The sequence below is a fragment of the Struthio camelus genome, chromosome 13, assembly GCF_040807025.1.
Source record: "Struthio camelus isolate bStrCam1 chromosome 13, bStrCam1.hap1, whole genome shotgun sequence".
Classification (NCBI taxonomy): Eukaryota; Metazoa; Chordata; class Aves; order Struthioniformes; family Struthionidae; genus Struthio; species Struthio camelus.
The window spans coordinates 2,759,640-2,780,772 of NC_090954.1; the positions used below are offsets into that span (position 1 = coordinate 2,759,640).

At 44.2% G+C, this 21,133-nt stretch overlaps 1 protein-coding gene across 8 annotated transcripts in view; it reads left to right on the top strand.

Annotated features, from left to right (window-relative positions):
• Positions 1-17,678: 17,678 nt before the first annotated feature.
• Positions 17,679-21,133, top strand: part of ACSL6 (acyl-CoA synthetase long chain family member 6) — a 56,516-nt gene continuing 53,061 nt past the window's right edge. For 3 of the 8 annotated variants that reach the window (XM_068959361.1, XM_068959369.1, XM_068959370.1), the window contains exon 1: positions 17,679-17,989. In XM_068959361.1, the coding sequence (XP_068815462.1) occupies positions 17,941-17,989 (49 nt within the window). In that variant the 5' untranslated portion in view covers positions 17,679-17,940. The remainder of the gene's footprint in view (positions 17,990-21,133) is intronic. The other 5 variants (XM_068959362.1, XM_068959363.1, XM_068959368.1 and 2 more) reach the window with 3 other exon arrangements.

The window sequence follows — 21,133 nt, forward strand, 5'->3', positions numbered from 1 at the left end:
GACAAGTTCAAGCACATTTATTCAGACAACAAAAATATAAACCATAGCATCAGGTGAGTTTAGTGGAGCCAGCCTGCTTAGGTCTTCCTAACTGCTCGTGGAGGCTGAAGTCCGTCCTAAGCCTCTGACGCTATCTTTTTGTGTTCCTATTGTTGCCTCTGGTTTTAAGGATTTTTTTCCGTATTTGATTCAATATTTTTCTTAGGGAGGAGGGCTGCAGAGGCAGGTCCTGGCCCCGGGCCGGCTCGTTCCCAGGGCAGACCCAGTGCTAGCGGGGCGTGAGGCACTCGGACCTGCGCCCCGGGGAAGGCCCGCTTCCTTCCTCTGTGGTCTGCTTGCCGCAATAGCTGAGCAGTTCCTTGCGATGTTTTGTAATAATCTGAGCAGTGAATGGAAGAACTTGTTTGTAGTTTCCGTGTTTCTTGGTTATTTTCTTATTTTCAAAAGCGCAATAGCTTTAGCCTCATTTTGTATAGATTTGTCTACCAAAAAATAGTGGCGCCATACAATAAGAAAAGTACAGCAAGGGCTTACATTTACAAATACCTTGCTGACGTGAGCTTGAGATGGCTGCACTAGCATTACATGAATGATGGACATCATCAATACCACTGGAAAAAAAAGCCAGCACTCATGACCAATCCATAAATGCAAATCAGTGAAGCTCCATAAACTGGATCTTAGAGTCAGCGATGATTTGAGTATAGCAGGTAGTTTGGGCAAAAAATATCAGGACATTTTCCATAATAAATACAAAGGAGAATTCAAACTGTTGATGTTGTTCATCAGACCATTTTTTAGAATCCATCTTGATTTTGAAGGCAGTTTTAGGTACATTAGGACACATGGCAGTAGTGGGAAAGGAACGGAAACTCCTAATTGCAAGTCATGATGATCTGATGATGCTGACTTGACATCAGGGCACAGCTGGTGGTTTCTGTTTCTGCAGAAGGATGCCCGCCTATGCATAGTAAATGCAATAAGAGTGGAAGTTTAGTTTTCACAAGTACTTGTGGATCTGTATATGAATACCTTTCACACAGCGAAGCTTCAACCTCCGGACAAGAAACGGTCAGAATAAAGCCACATGTGCTGATTCTGTCCCAGTAACCAAGCTTTTTACCTGTGTATTTTTTACAGTTTGCAATATTCTGTGATAATAGCTTACATGGAGATGATGAATCTGACCTCCTTTTTCTGTTGTCTGTGTAATAAATCCTTTCATTGATGACCTCTTTTGATACATTAATATTAGGAAGTCCGAAGCCGAACAGTCAGAAACAAGGAAATCCTAAAATGAAGTTTGCTTGTGCAAACTTGGTCTCTTTATGTTGTGCTTTCAAAGTTTCTTTCATTATATATTTCATATGATTTTCCTATGAGATCTCCGCTTTGTTCAGCCTGCTGGATGGACCTTTCTTAGATTGCAGCAGTTGTTTCGGCATGTTCTAATTTGCATTGCAATCTTAATCATCCTTTTATGCAAATTTTTTCATATTCAATTCTGAGGTTTTTTTCTAGAGTAAAAAAGAAATCAAAATCCCAGAAACACTACCTCGTGGAATCATGATGACACCAGCGTGGTTAGTAACTGGGTGAACCACACTTTAGACACTCCACACAAAAGGTCATTTGTATGTTTTCAATCTTACGAAGCAACTTTTTTTTCTTAGTCCTATTTTTAGAAACCACCAAGCTTTCTGCAATCTTCCAAGAGAAGGACCCAATCAGCACGGAAAATTACAGCACAGTGATACTGAACGAGTCCATCGGCAAAAGAAAATAGCAGGCAGTGCATTACCTCATCTGTGAAGGAAGAAGGTGCATCTTTCGAAAGTGTGTTAGGAGAAAGCACCGTGCATGGTAAAATGGACGGGATTCGGTGCCTCGGAAGGAGGTGCTGGTGGAGGGAGGCAGCCGCAGGCCCTCCTGCGCGGGCGCTGAGCTGGCAGAACCCAGGGGAGTGCGGCACAGCGTTGCATCAGGATGGCCAGGTGGATCCTGGACCACAGTGGCAGTCCTGTACTGCACCAGGCTGGACCAAAAGGCAACCTTGGGGTCCATCCGTCCCCATTTACTTAGACACACCTTTAAATTCAGGTTTTTATGTAGAGGCTGAAATACGTATTTTGGGATCTCACTGTAGGGAAAGAGGTCTAAATAGCTTAACACAGCTTTGGCCGCATCATAACAGGAACAGCAAGGGACAATGTTTCAGAAACATTGGTGTATAACTAAAGCCTTGTTCCTGCAGAATTGTTATCAGATGTGCTTCTCTTGGAAAAGACAACTAATCCGTGGACCATCACTTCCTGTATCCAACAATAGGCAAAATGGGACAATATAGGCCAACTGGTAAGAAGTCTACACGCACAAGAAAGTCATGCTTCATGAAAAGACGGCCTCAAAGGTAACCACTCATAACTAGCTGTCAATCATACTACTTTGTGCAGAGATCTCTGTATTTTTTCAATAATCACAACCTTTGGCCACCCATCTGTGTCCTCTTGTTCATGTGACGCAGAGAATGCATAGTGCCCTGGGTCAGTGAGCCCAGCTCAGCAGTGTCCTGGGGCCAGAGCTGTGTCCTTCCTCAAGGGACATCACTTACCACTGAGAAACAGGACAAGCACCCACCCTGGTCGCAGAGCACAGGTGTGGTACAGGAGTCCCTCAGCCATCCCTGCAGCATGTCCCAGTATAAAACTGTTTTGCTAGTATGATTTCCCTTTAGGGAGGTTTTGAGCAAGTAGTCTGGCACAAGCCAAACCCACTGCAGAAAAGGATTGGGTGTATGAATTTAGTCCTTAAAAGAAATGATAATATATGCATATATAATTTAGGACAAAAGTATGGAAGAAATATCATTTTTTCAGACTATGTCACAAAAAATACTTATTCTTCATCCAGCCTTTTCATAGAAATCCCTAGCAAAAAATTAAAATAACTCCCTTACAGGTAATCTTCAGAGAAGGACAGAGATCTTCCAGTTTCTATTTCCCTGGACTTATTCAAGTTACAGAAACTTAGCCGTCACTTTCAGCTTTGCAAAGTGGTTAGCTAGCGTAAAATGACTGTCTCTGGTGCTTTAATATCTTCCCTTTCCTTGCTATTCGGACAAAGAAATTACATTTTTCGAATTCAGGTGGCTAATTTACAGGCAGCTTGAGTTATATGGGGGAAATCATCTCAAGAATCTCAACAGCGTGCGGGTTTAGGGAGAGGGAAGTCAGGTATTTCCATGTAAGCAGCCCCACACGCCAAAGGGAAAAGCCTCTCCGTGAGGGACCCTGAGATGTGCTGCCCGGACACCTATATCCCAGCACATGAAACTCCTGAAATGCTTCCCACCAGTCTTCCCCTTCCATTTCCCGTCCCAGCCACCTTTTTTTATCTCTCAGATAGTAATCAGTGATCTGGAGAGCAATTTGTTGTTGGATTTTCCTAGTTAGCCAAGAAAATCATTCATGTGCAAGTGATGATAGTGATTTGGGAGCTGGGATGGAAATGTGCACCTTCCATAATTCATATACGCAGAGGCTTTTCGCCACAGTTTTGTTTCCTAGCTGGCCAAAACCATGGGTAAAACTGAAAACAGAAGATCCTGTGAGATGGCAGAAGGGCTGACCTTGCCTCTAGGGCCCTCCGGCCACCTCTCACCTCGGCAGCTGCAGTGATGCTGCTCCCGGCTGCAGCTGGCCCGTAGCAGGGCTGCGTTCACGTCACCTCTGTGGCCGGCAGAAGGTTTTCCACTAACGGCAATGCCTTAGGGACAGGTGGAAGTAATGGCAAAAGTGAGAGGTTAATGGGCCCTGAATGAAGCCTTGTGCAGAAAGCTGTCTCAGGTCCGTGTTTCCCTAGCAGATGCCAGAGCCTCTGCCCTGGGAGTTCAATCAGGGCATCCTTTGGAAGTTTCTGACATAACCAATGTGCCATTTTTGGATGAAAAAGAGACCATTTATCTCTCATCCATTTCAAACAACGAGGAAATTTTTTTCCTGTGCCTCTTAGCTTGCTTTTCCCGTTGAGCTATGAAGACAGTCATATGCAGCCCCGTATCCACCACTGTGCGCCTAATAACCCAGCGCAGGTGCAAAATCAGCCACAAGCCTGCTGACGGAAACAGGGCAAGGCTGAGAAATGAAAACATATTAGGCTCAGTTTGTTCAAAGTGGGGGAAAAAGGTAAGATTTCACATTGCTATGGAGATTTTAGTCCATTTCCCTACGTGAGTGCTGAGAAATAGGTTTCCATATCTCATCTGATCATCCAGTCATCCATTTTCAATACTTTCCACCCTCAGAAAAAGAGATTTAGGTTCTAGGAATAATCATGTCATTTTCAAGCAACCTGCAGATAGTGCCCTTATCACGGGCAGCCGACAGTGTCACAGGCAGCACAGTGTCCTCTTCTGTTCCTTGTTGGCAGGTCCAGCTGCTCTCATTCTCCTCCTATGGAGAGGCAGGGAAACACTTCTTCCTAGGGGATGGCTTGCTCTGTGTTAAAAAAAGATCTTGAGGTTTCTTGTGTGCATAACAGGCAACTGCCTTAGCATCCAAGTGTTTCCAAAACATTAATGCAAATTGAAAGTCAAAGCCTTCTATGGATTTACTAGACCTTCTGACTTTCCAGAATACTGTATCACTTGCCCTTATATTCAGCAGCGCCACATTTCGTTTACATTCAGTCCAAAGAATAACTGCTCAGCTCAAGCATGTTGCTGCTTGTTGGCTACGAATGTCTGAGAAATCTGTATCGATGGCTACATCATAATATTAGCATGCATTTGTGTAAATATATGAAAATAGAAATACCATCTGGAATTCTCAGTTCCACACTGGGGAAAGAGCTAAAGCCAGAATTTACCTGCTCTCATGTTTCTCCTTTTCCTCTATAGAAAGTATACAAAAATAATTCATATCTTTTCCCCCACTGGTTTTATCCATTTTCACTTGAGTAATCCACTTCCTCCTTTTGTTTCCACATCCTTTATTTCAAACTAAGCTCAAGTCAGCCTGAAGCTGTATTACTAATACCTTTTTAAAGAAAATTGTCACTAATATGTATGTGAATAAGCACTGTCCCATGGAATAGTTTAGGTATCTACTGAAGTCCATTAAATAGCTTATAACAGCATAATTTTCAGCTTTCTCACAACTCTACAGTTGCTTCAGTTAGCTGTTTGGCATCATGTTCCTTGTCTCTGCTGCCATCACAGCAGTGAAATCGCTTGAGATACCATCTTTTCTGTTACATATAAAACGTTTATCTCAACAGAAATATTCCTAATGTTATTAATGATGTCAATCCATTTTCTGCTGTTTACAGGAAAAGTATCAGCTTCTTGCATATACTTAACTGTAGGTATCTAAATGTAATTAATGTATATGCTATGCTTTCAGGTGTTTGAGCCTTTACAAAAGAATGTATTAATGTTGCTAAAGAAAGTAAGAATTGGTGTACCGGACAGATCAACGATCTGTCGTTGCCCAGTGTCCTATGACCAGCAGTGAATCTTTAAGGAAATGGTATGAGGAATGGACTGTATAGAAAGAGCTTTCCCTGTGATACCATCCTGATGCCTAGCACTTGGCAACGCAGGGAATTTCTGAGACAAGTGTTGCATCCCCATTGCTGCATTTCATGCCACATACAGGCACATCAGCTGTGAATTTATTTAACACCTTTTTGAACTAATGTATAGATTTTGTTTCCATGATATTCCACAGCAATTAGTCCTGCAGTTTAGTAAGCAGTATGTGAGACGGTACTTGCTTTTGTTTGTTTTTTACAAACTGCTGCCACCTCATAATGTCACTGAATGTCTTTCTGGTTTTTGTATTATGAAAAATAATGAATAATTACTTGCAATTAGCCCTCTTCTTGCCTCCCCTGATTGCAATCACCCTTTCTGCCACTCCTCTTCCAAGTCTCTCCAGCTCAGAAAGCTCCTCTCTGCCTTCCAATGTCCCCTTCACCCCTCTGTATTCTGCTGGGCCTTTCCTGAGATGGAGGCATCAGACCCGTACAGAACATTTAAGATATGGCCACCATACACTCTCTCTCTCTCTCTCTCTCTCTCTCTCTCTACATATATATATATATATATATATAGTACTCACATCCTTTCCAAAAGATTTTTAACATTTATTAGCTTTTTTTGAAAGCTACTGAGTACACCAAATTGGTTTCCTTGGAGGAACATCCACACTGATCCCAGGCTGAGTGAGATCAACCAGCGTAGAACAGTTTACTACTCGTGGCAGAGGTTGTTTTGCCCGTTTGCAGGTCTATGCTTACCAACACTGAATTTTATGTGCTGTTGTCTTGCCTAGTCACTCATCATTGCCAAATCTTCCCCAGACTCCTCACAGTCAGCAGCAGTGGATATTTAGCATCTGTGCACGTTCTCACATTGCATCTGCCTCCTTGACCAGCTGACATTAAGCAATACAGGTCCCTTGTGCTGATAATTCTGGCTTCAGTCCTGCTGATGACACATGCCGTTGTGAGTAATTGCTCTGGATTGCTTGTGTCATGCAAGGGTATTTTCTTTGTAATTTGACTGAGGCCTGAATTCTTTGACTGAAGACTGCATTCTTTATTGGCAGGGTTTTATTTATGCTCTCTTATAACACATTCAGTTCTGCACCCGTGTATTCAGACAAGAGTTCTCATTAGGCCAAGCGGTACATTTTACTCCACTGTGAGATACGTTCTTTGGTTCCAAATACTAATGAAAGATGTACTCTTTTACAGCTGTTTTTGCTGTTATGTTGCTAACAGTGAATCATTCTTCATATGCGGCTCGAGCGGATGCCACATGTTTGTAAAGCGCCTGCAAAGTTTGAGCTCAGCCCTGATATTCAGACCTCATTTATCTTTAATTTTGAACAGTTTTCTAACTTCTTAAACTTGCTACTATAAAAATTACATGACCTATCCTTTCTATATTTTAATTAAATCAACAAAAATAAGCAGCTGGCAGTTGGCCATACTGAATAAAGGAATGACACAAAAAACCCTGCTAGACTGGCTTTAGCAGCTCATTGTTTGCAATAGAAATGCCAGGACTCTTGATTAAAAGGTGCTCCATTTCAGTGCAATCTGAATATACAGTATCATGAATAAATATATGACACAGATGTTAATGTGAAGTCACGTAAAAGGCATTTCAGCCAGCGCTCTCAAGGAGCTGCTCCTCCAGCTCTGACTCCCACTGCTTCCCTGGCTTCGGATCAGTCCCCAAGAGCCGTGCGCCCGCATGAGCTTCTGACAGCAGATGGCAGCTTTCTCAGAAACAGAGGGGAAAAGGGATTGCTACAGAAGAAAACAAAGCAAAAAGCTCACCATTATGCTCTGCCAACCTGTTGCTGTCCACAATGTCGTGCCACTGATCAATGGCAAAATGCAGCAATGGGGGATCTCACTTCTTGCATAAGCTGGGAAATTTAGAGTGGCTTATTTTTCTGTGTAGCATTTATAGCACAAATGGTCACTTTTAAAATAACATGATCAACAGTTTCTCCCAAGCACCAGAGTGCGGTCTGTCCCAACCTCACGGCGTGCATGTGTAGTGCTGCAGGACTGCAGGTAACAGCTGACTGTCCTCCCCGTCTTCATCCTCCTCCCCAGGCTGGTGAGGAAGGGAAGCTGAAGCACAGTTAGCTGTGTCCTTTGTTAGCACCGTTTAATTCTCATTTCAGTCCTAAAATCAAAAAATAGAGGTGGACATAACATAACATAACCATTCCTTTACAAGTGAGAAACTCCTAGTAGTGATGCAAACAGGCACCATGGATGCAGCAGTTACATGGCTAGGCTGGACTATAAAGTATAGTGTTTTATCTAAGAGATTTTTCTCTTATTTTCCAGGGCTACTCTGCTCAAAAATACTTTGTTATATTTCAAAATTTAATTTAATTGAAAGAGGGCACTCTGCTAAATCAAAAGTGTTCTTACAAAAATATTATCAAAGGAGCAGAGTAATCCCAAAAGTGAATGTTAGGAAATGGAAAGGAGCACACATGAAAAAAAAGGCTTCAAACATTTCAGGAGGGTAAGAAAAGGCACAAGCTTTCTGTATCTGCTTATGTATCTTCAATGCAGCTCATCGGGTGATGACATACCACCTCACTGTGCCTGTCGGTGATGCTCAGGTGTTTTCCTGTATTTGTTAAATTTTGAGGCATTTGACCCTTGCCTTGAGATCTTAGAGATTAACGAATAGAAGGAGATTTTTTTTAAAAGGCAAGTGAAGAATGGTTAAGGAAGTATGTGTGCTGGTGTCTAGGGAGAAAAATTAATCATTTAGTCTTTGTCGGGTGAAATTTTCGGGACATCCCTTGTTTCTAACTTGAATAACGTGAATCTAGGTGAACTTCCTGTGCATGAATCTAAGCTGCTCTCAATTCCCAAGCCCTCCTCAAGCCCATTTCTACTAGAACCTATATTTGCCCCAGGAGAACTTGTTCTGCTCTATTTAAATGTTATTATTATTCCTAAATGAGATAATTCCCTAGGCAATTAATTCACTCTAAGTCTTCAAGACCCAAACATTTTGCCTGCACCCCTCCCCCCTTTTGAATATCTTTTTCCTAGTAGGAGCAATATTTTAGTTTCCTCCATATTTTTATTGCCTAGTTAAGCACTAGCAGTTACTGTTACTGGCTCTGCTATAAACTTATAGACAACTGAACTGCAGAGACCGGATGACTCTCCAGTCATCAGTCTCTAGTGAACAGGGTCCATTTGTGTAAAAAGTTTAAAACCAAACAGATGACTTAATATGTCAACTGCAAATTCACAGCTTCTCAAATTGTCGTGGTTAAGGCAGAATCTTTTATGCAATGTAATGTTTCACGTAGATTATCTTTGTTACGGAAAGGTTAAACATTTACGTTTTGCTGCTAATATGTGAAATGTCTTTTTAGTGTGTCTAACTTGTATTTATATGCATGTGTTTATGTATGCATATGTGTGGGCATATTATATATATTTATAGATTTTGATATATAGATATAGATATTATACGTTGAGCCAGCAATGTGGCCCCGTGGCCAAGAAGGCCAATGGTATCCTGGTCTGCATTAGGCAGAGTGTTGCCAGCAGGTCGAGGCAGGTGATCCTACCCCTCTACTCAGCCCTGCTGAGGCCACATCTGGAGTCCTGTGTCCAGTTCTGGGCTCCCCAGTACAAGAGAGGCATGGCATTACTGGAGAGAGCGCAGCGGAGGGCTACGAAGATGATGAGGGGACTGGAGCATCTCTCCTCTGAAGAAAGGCCGAGAAAGCTGGGCCTGTTTAGCCTGGAGAAGAAAAGACTGAGGTGATCTGATCAATGCCTACAAGTCTCTGAAGGGAGGGTCTCAAGAGGATGGGGCCAGACTCTTCTCCGTGGTGCCCAGCGGTAGGACAAGTGGCAACAAGCACAATCTGAAACGCAGGGAGTTCTGTCTGAACATGAGGACAAACTTCTTTCCTGTGAGGGTGACAGAGCCCTGGAGCAGGTTGCCCAGAGGAGTTGTGGAGTCTCCTTCCCTGCAGATATTCAAAAGCTGTCTGGACAGGTTCCTGGGCAACGCGCTCTAGGCGACCGTGCTGGAGCAGGGGGGTTGGACTGGATGATCTCCAGAGGTCCCTTCCAACCTCAGCCATTCTGTGATTCTGTGATACAGACATAGATACATAGATACAGGTATAGATGGATGTAGATATACACAAATCTTTATCCTGCTGTGACTCCGTCACCCAAAATTTGTGTGAAACTAATTCAAGATATGTAAGTTATCCTTTAAACCACTGCTTAAAGTTGAGGAATTCCCATGAAAAATACTGTGAAAAGGTGGACTTTTCGTATGTGCTAAGGTGCTGGCTTTGGCACGGATTTACTTGGAAGGTAGAGCTCATTAGCCACAGAATGACAGTATCTGTATTTTTCTGTTATCTAAATCCAGACAGAAGAGCTTTTTTATAATGAAAACACAGAGGTCATTACAGTATATGTTTGTATTTATATTAGGCCTGTTGCTTTATTTCTAGCCTAAGAGAAGTGTAACTTAAATTTACTTCAAAAAAATTAATCCTGACTGACCTCAGCATAAGTGAGGTCAGAGCCAGGCCCAGCAGGTTGACAGGAGTCTTCTGCATTCAAGCTCTAAGTGCGTCTTTTAAGCCAGAAGGGGTTAAGCTGAATATCTTTCGTTTGTCTTATGTGACTTCAGCGTAGCCAGCATGAGGGGTTATGAGATTAAACAGCTGCTCTGTCTTAGTTTGTTCCAGAACAACTTTAATAGAGCTACTTGTTTTTTCTTACTGCAATGTAGGAAAAGCAGGACTAGAATGTGTTTGTTCTCAAAAAGCTCTTGTAACTCTTTTCTTTGTTTTTGCAACTGGAGCCTCTGACTGGCGCAGCAGCAGCAGCAGAGCAGTGTCATCACCCCTCTCCCTGCATAACCCTGCCAGTAGTTCAGAGAGTTCACGATGGTGAACAGGATGTGAAGAGAGACCAAACAAATAAAGTAGGGTATTAAGTCATTTTCATCTAGTACTGTCGGTATTTTTGTACCCTCAGAATGAAATGCTGTATTTTTCCTAGCTTGCACAGGCAGTCAGCTGACTTTTCCTCTGAACAGTTAAGCAGAAGTTTTATGTCCAGCCTTTTCCTTGCAGTGAGGAAGAACTTTGTCAATATAGTCATTCATCTCAGCTAACGGTTGTGGGTAGGGTAAATTATATTAAATTAATGAGACATATTGAAATGCCATGCTTGGTAGATTGTTTTAGAGTCCAAGAATTACAATTTGTATACATCTATGTATTTACTAGATGAAATGTCTTTACTGTGAATATTTAACAGATAAATGAAAGTTAGTTAATGATGATATTACAGTATTAAATGGGACCTTCATTATGCCAAATACTGTGGAGTCAAACATTGAAAGACAACCCTTACTGCAGAAAATTTGGACTCTAAGCCATTTCCCCAGCAGTTCTCTTGCTACAGATAACTGGCAGGGCCCTGGGGGCACTAACAGACATTAACGGCCCTGACCAGCCTCACCTGGGCCTCCACCCACACCTTGCCCATGGGTCCAGGAGCCTATTTAAGCTCAGCCCAGGGCCATCACTGCCTGCCAGAGCTGTTAGAGCAGCACTGTTTTCCAGCTCAGTCTCAGCCATGCCTGTATCTGGCCAAGGACCCTGTTGATCCAGAACCTGGACTGACTTCCTGGCTTGACCTTGGACCTGCTTATTCACTACAAAGTTGTCGGATCATCTAGGCTCTTGGCTGACCCCTCAGCTACTATCCCTAGGCCTCTCTTGCTCACCTGGCTTGAATTACAGTGGGACTGGGCCCTGGGTAGTGAGGGTCCTGCCCTGCTGGCCGTGGGGTTGCTCTTGGCTCCCAGCTCCCTGTCCCTTAGGGAGCAGCTGGCCATTGCTGCTCTCTGACAGGAACTGCATGCTTGCAGATAAGATTCACAGTAATAGAAATATAGCTTAGCTGAGAGCTGCTAGGAAATCAAAGTGTTCTGCAGGCTAGTAACAATAATAGAAAGGTCAAAGATGCTTGGAGCATCTATGTAGTGGTCAGAGGCGGTAGCCACTTTTATTGACCTAATGGAAATTTAAACTTGTCTTCAAAGGGCTGATCTTAGTTCTTCATCTCCCCCAAATGTATATATTTAAAAATCTTTTTGGTCAAGCAGACAGGAATATTTATACTTTGGCACTATAGGGTATATTCGTATAGCTTTCAGGAGCAATTTGTTCTGTTCTCTTGGCTGTGGGATGCAAAATAGACTTATAATGACAGTCCTCCTATCATTTCATCCTAATTTGAGCTGTCAAATAACATGTATATGTGTGCTGGTCCTCTGGTAAATATATCATCTGCTCATCCTGAACACACATGCTGCTTTCCAGTTCTCAGTCCACATTCTTGGGTATAGGATGGTTGTTGGGAAATGCAGCATGTACCTAATTGTCTTCTCTTTCACAGGTGGGGGAAAGAAAATGGCTAAAGAAGAGAATGCAGAGAGAAGAAGGCATGCGCTTCAGAAGGAACAGGTGGAGCTTCTAGGCCAGTATAGTAACCAGCATAATGTATACAATATACTAACCGATAAGTATCATCTAGAGCACTGGCAAGTGACACTGAACACCGTGGGAAGTCAGGCACAAAAAATCAGTATTTTAATGTGGCAAAGACTGCTTTTTTTTTTTTTTTTTGGGGGGGGGGGGGGGGGGGGGGACGCCCAGCAGTCCCCAGCCCCAAGCGCCGCCCAGAGGCGGGCGGGCGGGCGCTGTCCGCGGTGCTGAGCCGCCGCCGAGCCGCTCCCGCCGCCGCTGCCAGCCCTGCCGACTTCGGGCTCCCCTCGATTTAGGAGCAAATGCTCCTGCCGGTTCCCGGCTTTGAGGGATTCTGCTGTTTGCAGTCGAGCGAGGCATTGCAAAAATGCCTTGTCTGCCTTGTGGGGTAGTGACTTACCGGGTGGGATCAAGGGTAGAGCTCTGACAGTACTTTCCCGTAAGAACTTGGGTATGTCGCTTGTCTTTTCCTGCTCTTCACTCTACAGCGTCTACTGATCGTATTATAGATCCAGGTGAAAATTCTCCCTAATGCTTTGAAAGCATTAGAGGGAAGGTGCTAGCACAATGAAATGTACTTATAAAGTCAGGATTGTAAATGCTTAGAGTTCTTCGATAGAAATGTGGAAGGCACCTGAGGAACTTTACAAGAAATAAATAATTCTCCCTCAAGTGCATTTTTGCTAACAAAGATTATGCTAACTTTCATCGAATGGAATTGTCTAAACCTTAAACCTTTCCACAGATATTTGTCCTGTCATTTCTCATATGTCCTGTCATCTGCAATTTTAGAAAATGGAAGTCAAGAAATTGACTGAGATGAGATCCCAAGCTAGCCAATTTAGACTCACCTGTATTATTAGATGCCAGAAGAAGGTATAACAAACATTAACTGCAGGAAAAGCTCTGATGAGAGAGTTCATGCCCTTCTTGCCTGGGGACAATGCAATCGTAAGAGACAAAGCCACAGGAAAGCTTTGAACTTTGAAGGTTCCACTAGTATCAAAATAACTTGTGTCTCAACTGATGACTAACCAAAACCATTTCATGCTTTTAGACACAGCAAATTAGATGACTATTATGGATTCCTGTTCTTGGCAAGTTCCTTTAAGATGCAAGTAGAGATATGTGGCTTCTCTCACAGTACAGTGAACAGTAGCGCTGGTAGCAATGATGAGAAGTGGCTGACCTATTCACCTCTAAAGAACAGAGAGAATCAAGGAGAGAAAACTCAAGGTTTAAGTGCAACCTGCAATGCAAAGTAAATGCAAAAAATGGAATTCTTATCCAGGAGCAGAAAGCAAGGGCCTTTGAACAATAACCAAAGGAGGAGCTGCTTTTTTCTGCTCACAACCAACGGAACAGAGTTGGGGGAATTCTTGGAGCTGAGCATGATGTGGTCTGATTTTAGACCAGCTCACTTGTCAAAGGGTAATGTAAATCTGCAGAGGACTCTATACCGACACAGTGAAAGATGATGGAAACAGTTCAAATATCTTGATCAACACAAAAGGAAAGCTAAAATAGCACCCTGAATTGGTATGATCTTTACTGAACAGGTTCTTGCTTTGGTTCCCAAAAGAAATGCCAAATTACAGAAGGAAGGATGATTTTTTTTTTAATAGTCATACTTCTGCAATGAAACAGAAGAGAAAGGGCCAGGTTATGAGCATCAGAAATCAGAAGGGCGGACAGAGCTGATACTGAAATGTGGGGGAGTGCTGAGTCATTCTGCATTGAGTGCTGCCATAGTAACTATTTACCAGCTGGTTGGAAAGGAGGAGAGACTGGAAAACCTGAAATAGAAATCAGAGAAGTTGCAGCTTGGAATATATTGTGTGTCTTTTAAAAGACTTAATAGTAGAATGGAATGCTCTCTACGAATTTTTTTTATATTAACATTATTTAGGACAGCCAGATTAGATCAAATGAGTGTTAAATGGACAGGTAAGAGTACTTGAGTAAGTAGAGACTGCAGTTGCATAAGAAACCAATATTTATTCTCTAATAGGCTAATGTTATCGCATATAACTGCGAGAACAAGCAGGAACCATTCTGGATTTGTTTACTCACAAATGTAATGTGGTACTGTGCACATTCCCTCTAGCCCAGCCCAGGCTGTGAAGGAGCACAGAGTGAAGGGTTCTTCTGGCAGTAACAGATTTGGGGGTGAACTGAGAAACTTGGTGTGTTATAGAAAGGAATATAGGCTCAGATTCCTTGCCCGATCTCTTCGGATGTTGTTCTCTGCTCTGGATGTTAGGAAGATCATTATTTGCCTGTGATTGTGGCTTAAATCTCTTGATGGACAGAGGTACAACCTCTGCAGGAGAGACAACTCAGCACTGCTGCAGCAATTTGGGACACTAATACGTGATTCCTGAATGTTGAGTGAGATTCTGGGTGGCTTCTTATTGTGGAAAATTTCAGCATCGTGACAGGTGTCTGTCATTATGACACCTCTGAAGACAATCTCCATTACCATCTTCCTGGATGAGAGACAGAATTTTAGTGAGAGCACTTAAATTGGCCATTGTTGTGGTGTGAACAGCTTCAGAAAATGGACCAGCTGGGACTTGGGCTAACCAGTCTGGCCAGGTTTGCCTTGGGCTCTAGTGTGCTGTGAAACAGACAGTTGCCAAAGATCTGAAACATAAGTCAAGACTTAGAAAGAGGTTCATGAGAAAACTTCACAGAGAGGCAGGAAGTTTGTGGTAGAAGGCAGGAAGGCATTGGTTTTTTTAAAATCTGCATAGAGATTAGAGGAGCTGATAATGTCAGGAAGGCTCTTCCTTGCTGAGCACAGGCAGACCTCAGGGCTCCACAGAGAAGGGCAAGCCAGAGCCAGGGCTTGGACATCCAGGTGCTTCTTGTTCTGTGAGTGACTTTTGCTCCTCCTCCTCTTCTGCTAGACGGAAGAAAGGCATTTTCAAAACTCAGTGTGCAGCTGTACATGTAAGTCTGTAAACCTATTCAATGAAGTTCTGGGAGCTGATGGACTTCAAGCAATTCCTATTGGTCCCTCAGCTTCCGGAAGAAGATATTATTAGAAAGGTTCATCTCCTAAAAGGCTGAGAGATCCATATCATTAGGACAACTTAGTTTGTCCTATCTATCAGGTCCAATATTGTCATTTCTAGCTAATGGAGGTTTTCAGGAGCCTCATAAGCAGGGCTCAGTGGAGGACAGTGGCAGTTCTCAGAGAAGTGGGGGCTTGCTTAGAAACAGAGATTGCAGGATTTGGGTAGCCTTGAGGAAACAAGACATGCTAACAGTCTTCAAACACATCAGACTTGCTGCAGAGGAAAGTACAAAGCAGAGCAGAAACTTCTCCTTGTCCAGTAAAGGTAGGGAAAGAATTGATGAACTTGTGTAGCAGCAGTGGAGTCTGTACACACTACTGAAGGGTTGTAGGAAGAGGTTAGACAAGTTCTTAAGTAAAGCTGATCCTGTTTAGCAGTAAAGAGATGGACAGACTAGATGATTTTGTTAAATCCTACTTTCAAGCTGTTCTGTATGTTTTTTCTGACTTCAGGATTAGCGGAAGTCACAATTCCTGCAGTCTGCAGTGGCACCTACCATGAAAATCATAGTCTAAGCCAGATCCAGACATCTTTCCTTCCCAGATCACTTGTTAGCCCTCTTGATGGGGTTTGCTTTGAGATCAAGGATGTCAAAAGCCCAGCAGCCTTTGGGTAAAATGAACGTCGTTTATGACAATTCCCTAGCAGCTTTCAGGAGTGGGCAGCAGCAACACTAACGCAAGTAACATTGGTTTTAGTCAGATGCTCATCCTCTGCACACAGGAAAATTTTGAAAGTCCTTTTCATAGTGAATCAAAAGGAAACCACATTTTGAAAAGTTGACATTACCTATGAAATGGAAAATCTTCACTTATATCTAGTCCAGTCTCATCTTTAAGAAAACCGAATGCCTTTATCTTCAATGGAAAATGCATGCTCTGGACAGCCAAAACCATAGCTGAACTGGTGCTAATTCCTGGTACAGGCAGATTTCTTTTCTTGGTGCATCTTGCTCCATGTTCACAAAGAGTTAAACTGCTGCATATCACACCTTAGAGCAGTTCTGGCTGCTTTGCAGATCTGCCATGTTACAGTCACTCAAAAGGCTGAAAAAACCTGACATAGCATATATTCTACTTCTTGTTACTCCTGTCCCATTTTACCCCACTGGCATTGTGACTGTCAAAGGGAGGCAACATGTGAGCTCCGCACTGGTGCAGCCCTTGTAAAGCCTTCTTCTGCAAAGCTCTTCTTGCACCCTGGGGCTCAGAGATTAATTTTCTTAGACCAGCTTGTTCAGGGAAAGACGGAATCAAAAATAATACAGATCTGCTGTTTTTTTCCCCCCTTCCGTGTATTTGCCATGACATGCGGTATGGCTCCTTTCTCTCTTACGTAATTGTTCCCTGTATTCTAAGATGTTAACGTATCTGGAGATGCTGATCTCTGTCCCAACCACTGTTGATGAGGTTGTAGGTGTGTGATGTGCCACTAGAGGGGTGTCCAGTATTCTTTTGGGTTCTGGGGTTAGTGTCACTGGACTCAAGAGATCATCACTTATCAAGTATAAGAATTTACTAGAGCTAAGCGGTTCTACACATATGATGGATACTGGACAACACTTAACAACTAATACCAGACAATCTACAAGTATAACAAAGCTAAAAAGTAAAGAACTAAAAATAGAATACGTATATCAGAGCTCTGTGGAGCCATGGATGCATGGTACAATGACCATTCTCACCCTTTCCCTGTCCTTATGGGCCACCCCTCCAGTATAGTGTTCCCTGGATTGTTCTCACCACGCTTGAGCCATGCCAAGATGATTCTGGTCCTTCCTGGCAGCTGGCATCAGGGGCATCCCTGCTGGTGGGTGGGTTGTCGGGGCCGCAGGCCAGCTGACAGTGAGTCTGAGCCCACACCGGAGGTATGTGGCTTACTTTCTTTTATCCTTCCCAGGCTTAGTTTATTATGCAATCGAACAATGCCAGACCACCGTTACCCAATAGAACAGATGGCTTCAGTCGGTAACAGTATGGATACCAACGGGTGGTCAACAGGATGCTCAACAGTATGGTCAACAGATAACAGTACACATATCAACGGATATCATTACGGATGTTCAACAGATAACCCAGTGCGAAATTTCACAGTACCTAGATGCTTACGGTATGAGTCTGTGGTGTCGCTTCCCCTTTGCTAACTAAGTTTGCTGACCGCTCATGGGGTCACTGGTGGGCTGCAGCAACCCCACAGTGTGGTGACTCTGGCTGCAGTGCACCTGGGGTTCCTAAACTCTTGGGGGGTACCCCAGAGCAAACCCCTCTTCCATGGGCTGCACCATCCAAAGCCTCAAAGTCCCACTCTTGCCTGCGTGGCACTTATCAAGGCGTTTCAGCGTTGCTGAGGACCAGGGCTTTTAGGACTGTTCCTGTGCAGGTCACCGTACAGGGGCAGTTTCATCAGCCAGAGGTAAAAATAACAGGAGTTATGGAGCAGAGTTTCTCCCCTTCCAATCCTTCCTTTCCCCTCCCCCTGCTTTCCCCTGGTGGCCGCTGCAGATATTCAGGGGAAGGGACTCCTTTGCATGCGTGCCTGGCCATCATCCGCGCAAGCCACCAGCGTCGCTCCTTTTACGAAGGAGCCGGAGGGCTCTGAAGGATGGGGAGAGGAGGAGGGTTGCTAAAAACGCCGCCCCACGCTGGGGGAGCGCCGAGGAGCGTGAGGCGCCCGGCGCGGCAGAGTGGTCCGGGCCCGGCTGATGCGCAGTGAGCGCGCCGCAGTGCCGGGCGCGCAGGCAGGCCGCGCCGCAGCCGGGCGCAGGGATGCTCGCCTGCCTGCTGGTGTCCGGGGGCTCCGGCTGGCTGCTCGTGGGTAAGTGCTGCTCCGGCTCTTCTGCTCTTTCTTGGTCTTTACACTTTGCTTCGCCTGCTCTGCTCTGGGGTTTTCATCTTATTTTCAACACAGCGCAGCAGGGTGCTGCGTGAGGGTTGTGTGAGCGTGGGGGGCTCTGTTCTGCTTCTGTGATGGGGAAATGAGAGCCGGGACCTCTCTGAAATGACCTCTGCGCGTCGGTCCTTGCTCTGCTCCGGCTGCTCGGCACACTCCCCGCTGCTCTCGGCCCCTCTCCTCCCCCAGCTGCATTGCAAGGTTATTTCAAATACTTTAAAGGGAGAAGACAGGCAGGAGCACACACTTAACAGCTAAGATGATTTCTAAGATGAATATTTAATATTCTGCTGCATGCATGTGCTTTGCAAGCAGGCACAGGGAGATGTTATTGCAGCCTGACAGAGCAAGCACAACCGTGTGCTCGGCTGAATGCGTTACATAATTTCTCTCAAATGATCTTGCCGATTTATTCCTTTGGTCCATCTGTGGCAAATTTGCTGGAGCACTTTCTCTTTGTTTGTGGTGAATATGTGAAACAGGGAAGTGCACTTAAATATGTATTTGTGTGTGTCTGTGTCTTGTATATATTGAACAGAGGGTGAATATGGATAATAATTTGTTGGTATGCAACCATGATTTAAAGTGTGTCTGGCAGGACTAGAAAATTATTGCATGTCTGAAATAGGTAATTTTCTGTAAGGCATTTAATGGTTCAGCTTTAAATGATCTGCACTGATTCAAAATTGAGCACTTTGAATACGTGTAAAGCATCTTTTCTGAGGAAAGGTAGCATTCAATATTTGTGCTATTTCCCCTTTTATTTATCAAACAGCTTTCCTCTAGACAAACAGACTTCCAAGGGGAAGAAGTACAAAGGGGAAAATGATTTTAAAAGATGGCATCTTCACATCATTAGATAAATGGTCTGCTGGAAAGCTCTAAGAGTGGAAAATGTATAGTAATTACTTACATTCATATTTACTTGATATTTTTGATTATGAAAAGGGAAGTTTCAACACTGAAAAAAGTGGGAACCTAACATTACTGGCCTAAATTTTGTCTTTGGAAATATACTGGCAGCTCTCACTAGAGCTGGTGGGCTAACAGCTGCTTAAACCAGCAGCTTCAATCAGCTGCTTTAGAACAGTAGCAAAACTCATGCAGTGCAAAATTTGGCCCAAAGGGAATTGCATGGGTGAATCAGAGAGCCAAATTTGGCTTGGAGGCTGCAGCCAAGTGTTTATTGTGGTGTTTTGTGCCCAGAGGCCCCAGGGACTGCTCCGAGCTACATTACGGGCACCACAGGCTTCGTTTATGGCAGTGAGAAGGATTTGGCTCACGGTGAGCGCGTGCACCTTGCGAGCGTCTTCACGTCCATCCCACGGGGCTGGCCTGAGCGCAAACCTTAGGCCTCCCATCTTGGCACGTGCTCTGCTGTGTCCAAATACGCTTCACCTGTGAGCCCAGTGGTCCTGAAGCCTGTGTCCATTCAGGTGAGGCTGACTTGTGAGCTCCCTCGGTTCCTTGCCAACTTTATTTCAGTGTGGATGGTGACTTTAGCCTAACGTTTTGATCAGCAGAGTAGATGCCTTTTGGTAGATGTGCAGTCCTTGCCTTATTGCACTGCGCTTAGCAGCTGTGAGAGGCATCAACACCGATCATCTCTTGGAGACGTGTCTCGCTGGAGATGACGCCCTCCATCTGACCTGGCAGCTTGGCCCTTTTTCTGACGTGCTCTTGTGCTGGTGGTTGCATGCATGGCCTTAGTTTTCCAGCATGGTTCCATCCTGCTGGACACCCCTCTGCTCTGCCAGTCCATCCTGGCTCTGCTAGTTTACTGAACAAGATGCTGTTGCTGTCCATCATAGCCTGGTGCAGCATGTCTGTTTATTGTAAACAAAACCCTTGCATTGTTACAAGAATTTTATCTAGCGGAGCTCCAGTCACCTTAAAAGCAATTATGATAAAAGTCAGAGGAAGGAAAGCTGGTTACTTCCTAACATGCAGACAAGCTCTGTTGCCTGAATAGTCTATTGTGTGCATAGACTGGGTTTAGTAACCAAAAGAGCTAGCGGGATCCATCCATAGGTCTAGTTTGGCTGAAGTGTACTGATTTCCATAGCAGTGCAACACAGGCAGTGCTGGGTCGGGCACCCGCTGGAGCTCCCCTTGGCCAGGGCGCCCGGGCGCCAGCGTGCAGCTGGAGGAGCCCACCGCTGGGAGCGGGGCATGCCATGGGCTTGGCATCCCTCCACCGTGCTCGGTGGTGGGTTGCAGGCAGACATGTGCCTGTGCCTTTGAGGAAGGGCTGAGAGGGGGCTCACCAGAGCACTCCACATTACTCCAAACCCTGCTGGCTCGCCCAAGGAGGAGGCTGGAAACATCTCATGTTTAGCTGTGGCGGAGTTGTATCCTTCTCCCCACCAGTGTCAGCACAGCTCAAAACATTTTCCAGTGCATATCTGCAGAGGTTAATCTGATATTGCAACAAATTTCTGCATTCACACATCTAAATCTGGTTCTCATGCTGTGACGCAGGAGTCCTTGATGATGCCCTGAAGTTTTGGTCCCTGGATGAGAAATATCTCCTGGTGAACTTTGTGTGGACTTGAGCAGACACCCAAAGTTGCTCAGACCAAACCATGAAGTACTGGCTGCTGCACAAGAGGGAAAACCTGTGTTGTTTGATGAGGGATATTTAATTGCTTTTATTCTCCATCCCTCTATTACTTTCCATTTAAATGACTGCTCGATACCATCAAAAAGAAAGAGCAGATGTATTTGGATTTCCCTGTTTGCTTGGAGGGAAAGATAGCACATACCAATTTTTCTCTGGTGCTCTAGACTAATTGAGACGTATATTTGATTGTCTTCCCTCTACTATCGATACTACATATATATTCAAGTAATGAAAAGGGGAGAAAAGCTTTGAAGACAGATGGTAAACTGAATTAACTGAATACCCACTGAAATAGAAAAGCTGACTTGGGTGCAAGCCAGGAACACAGAAATACAACATTACATCAGTAGCAGTATAATTGTCATTTTTCTGACATCACCAAACACTGCAGAGCACCGAACACTGCAGGGCTTAAACCTTTCCTCATCATCGCATTTCTGTTAACT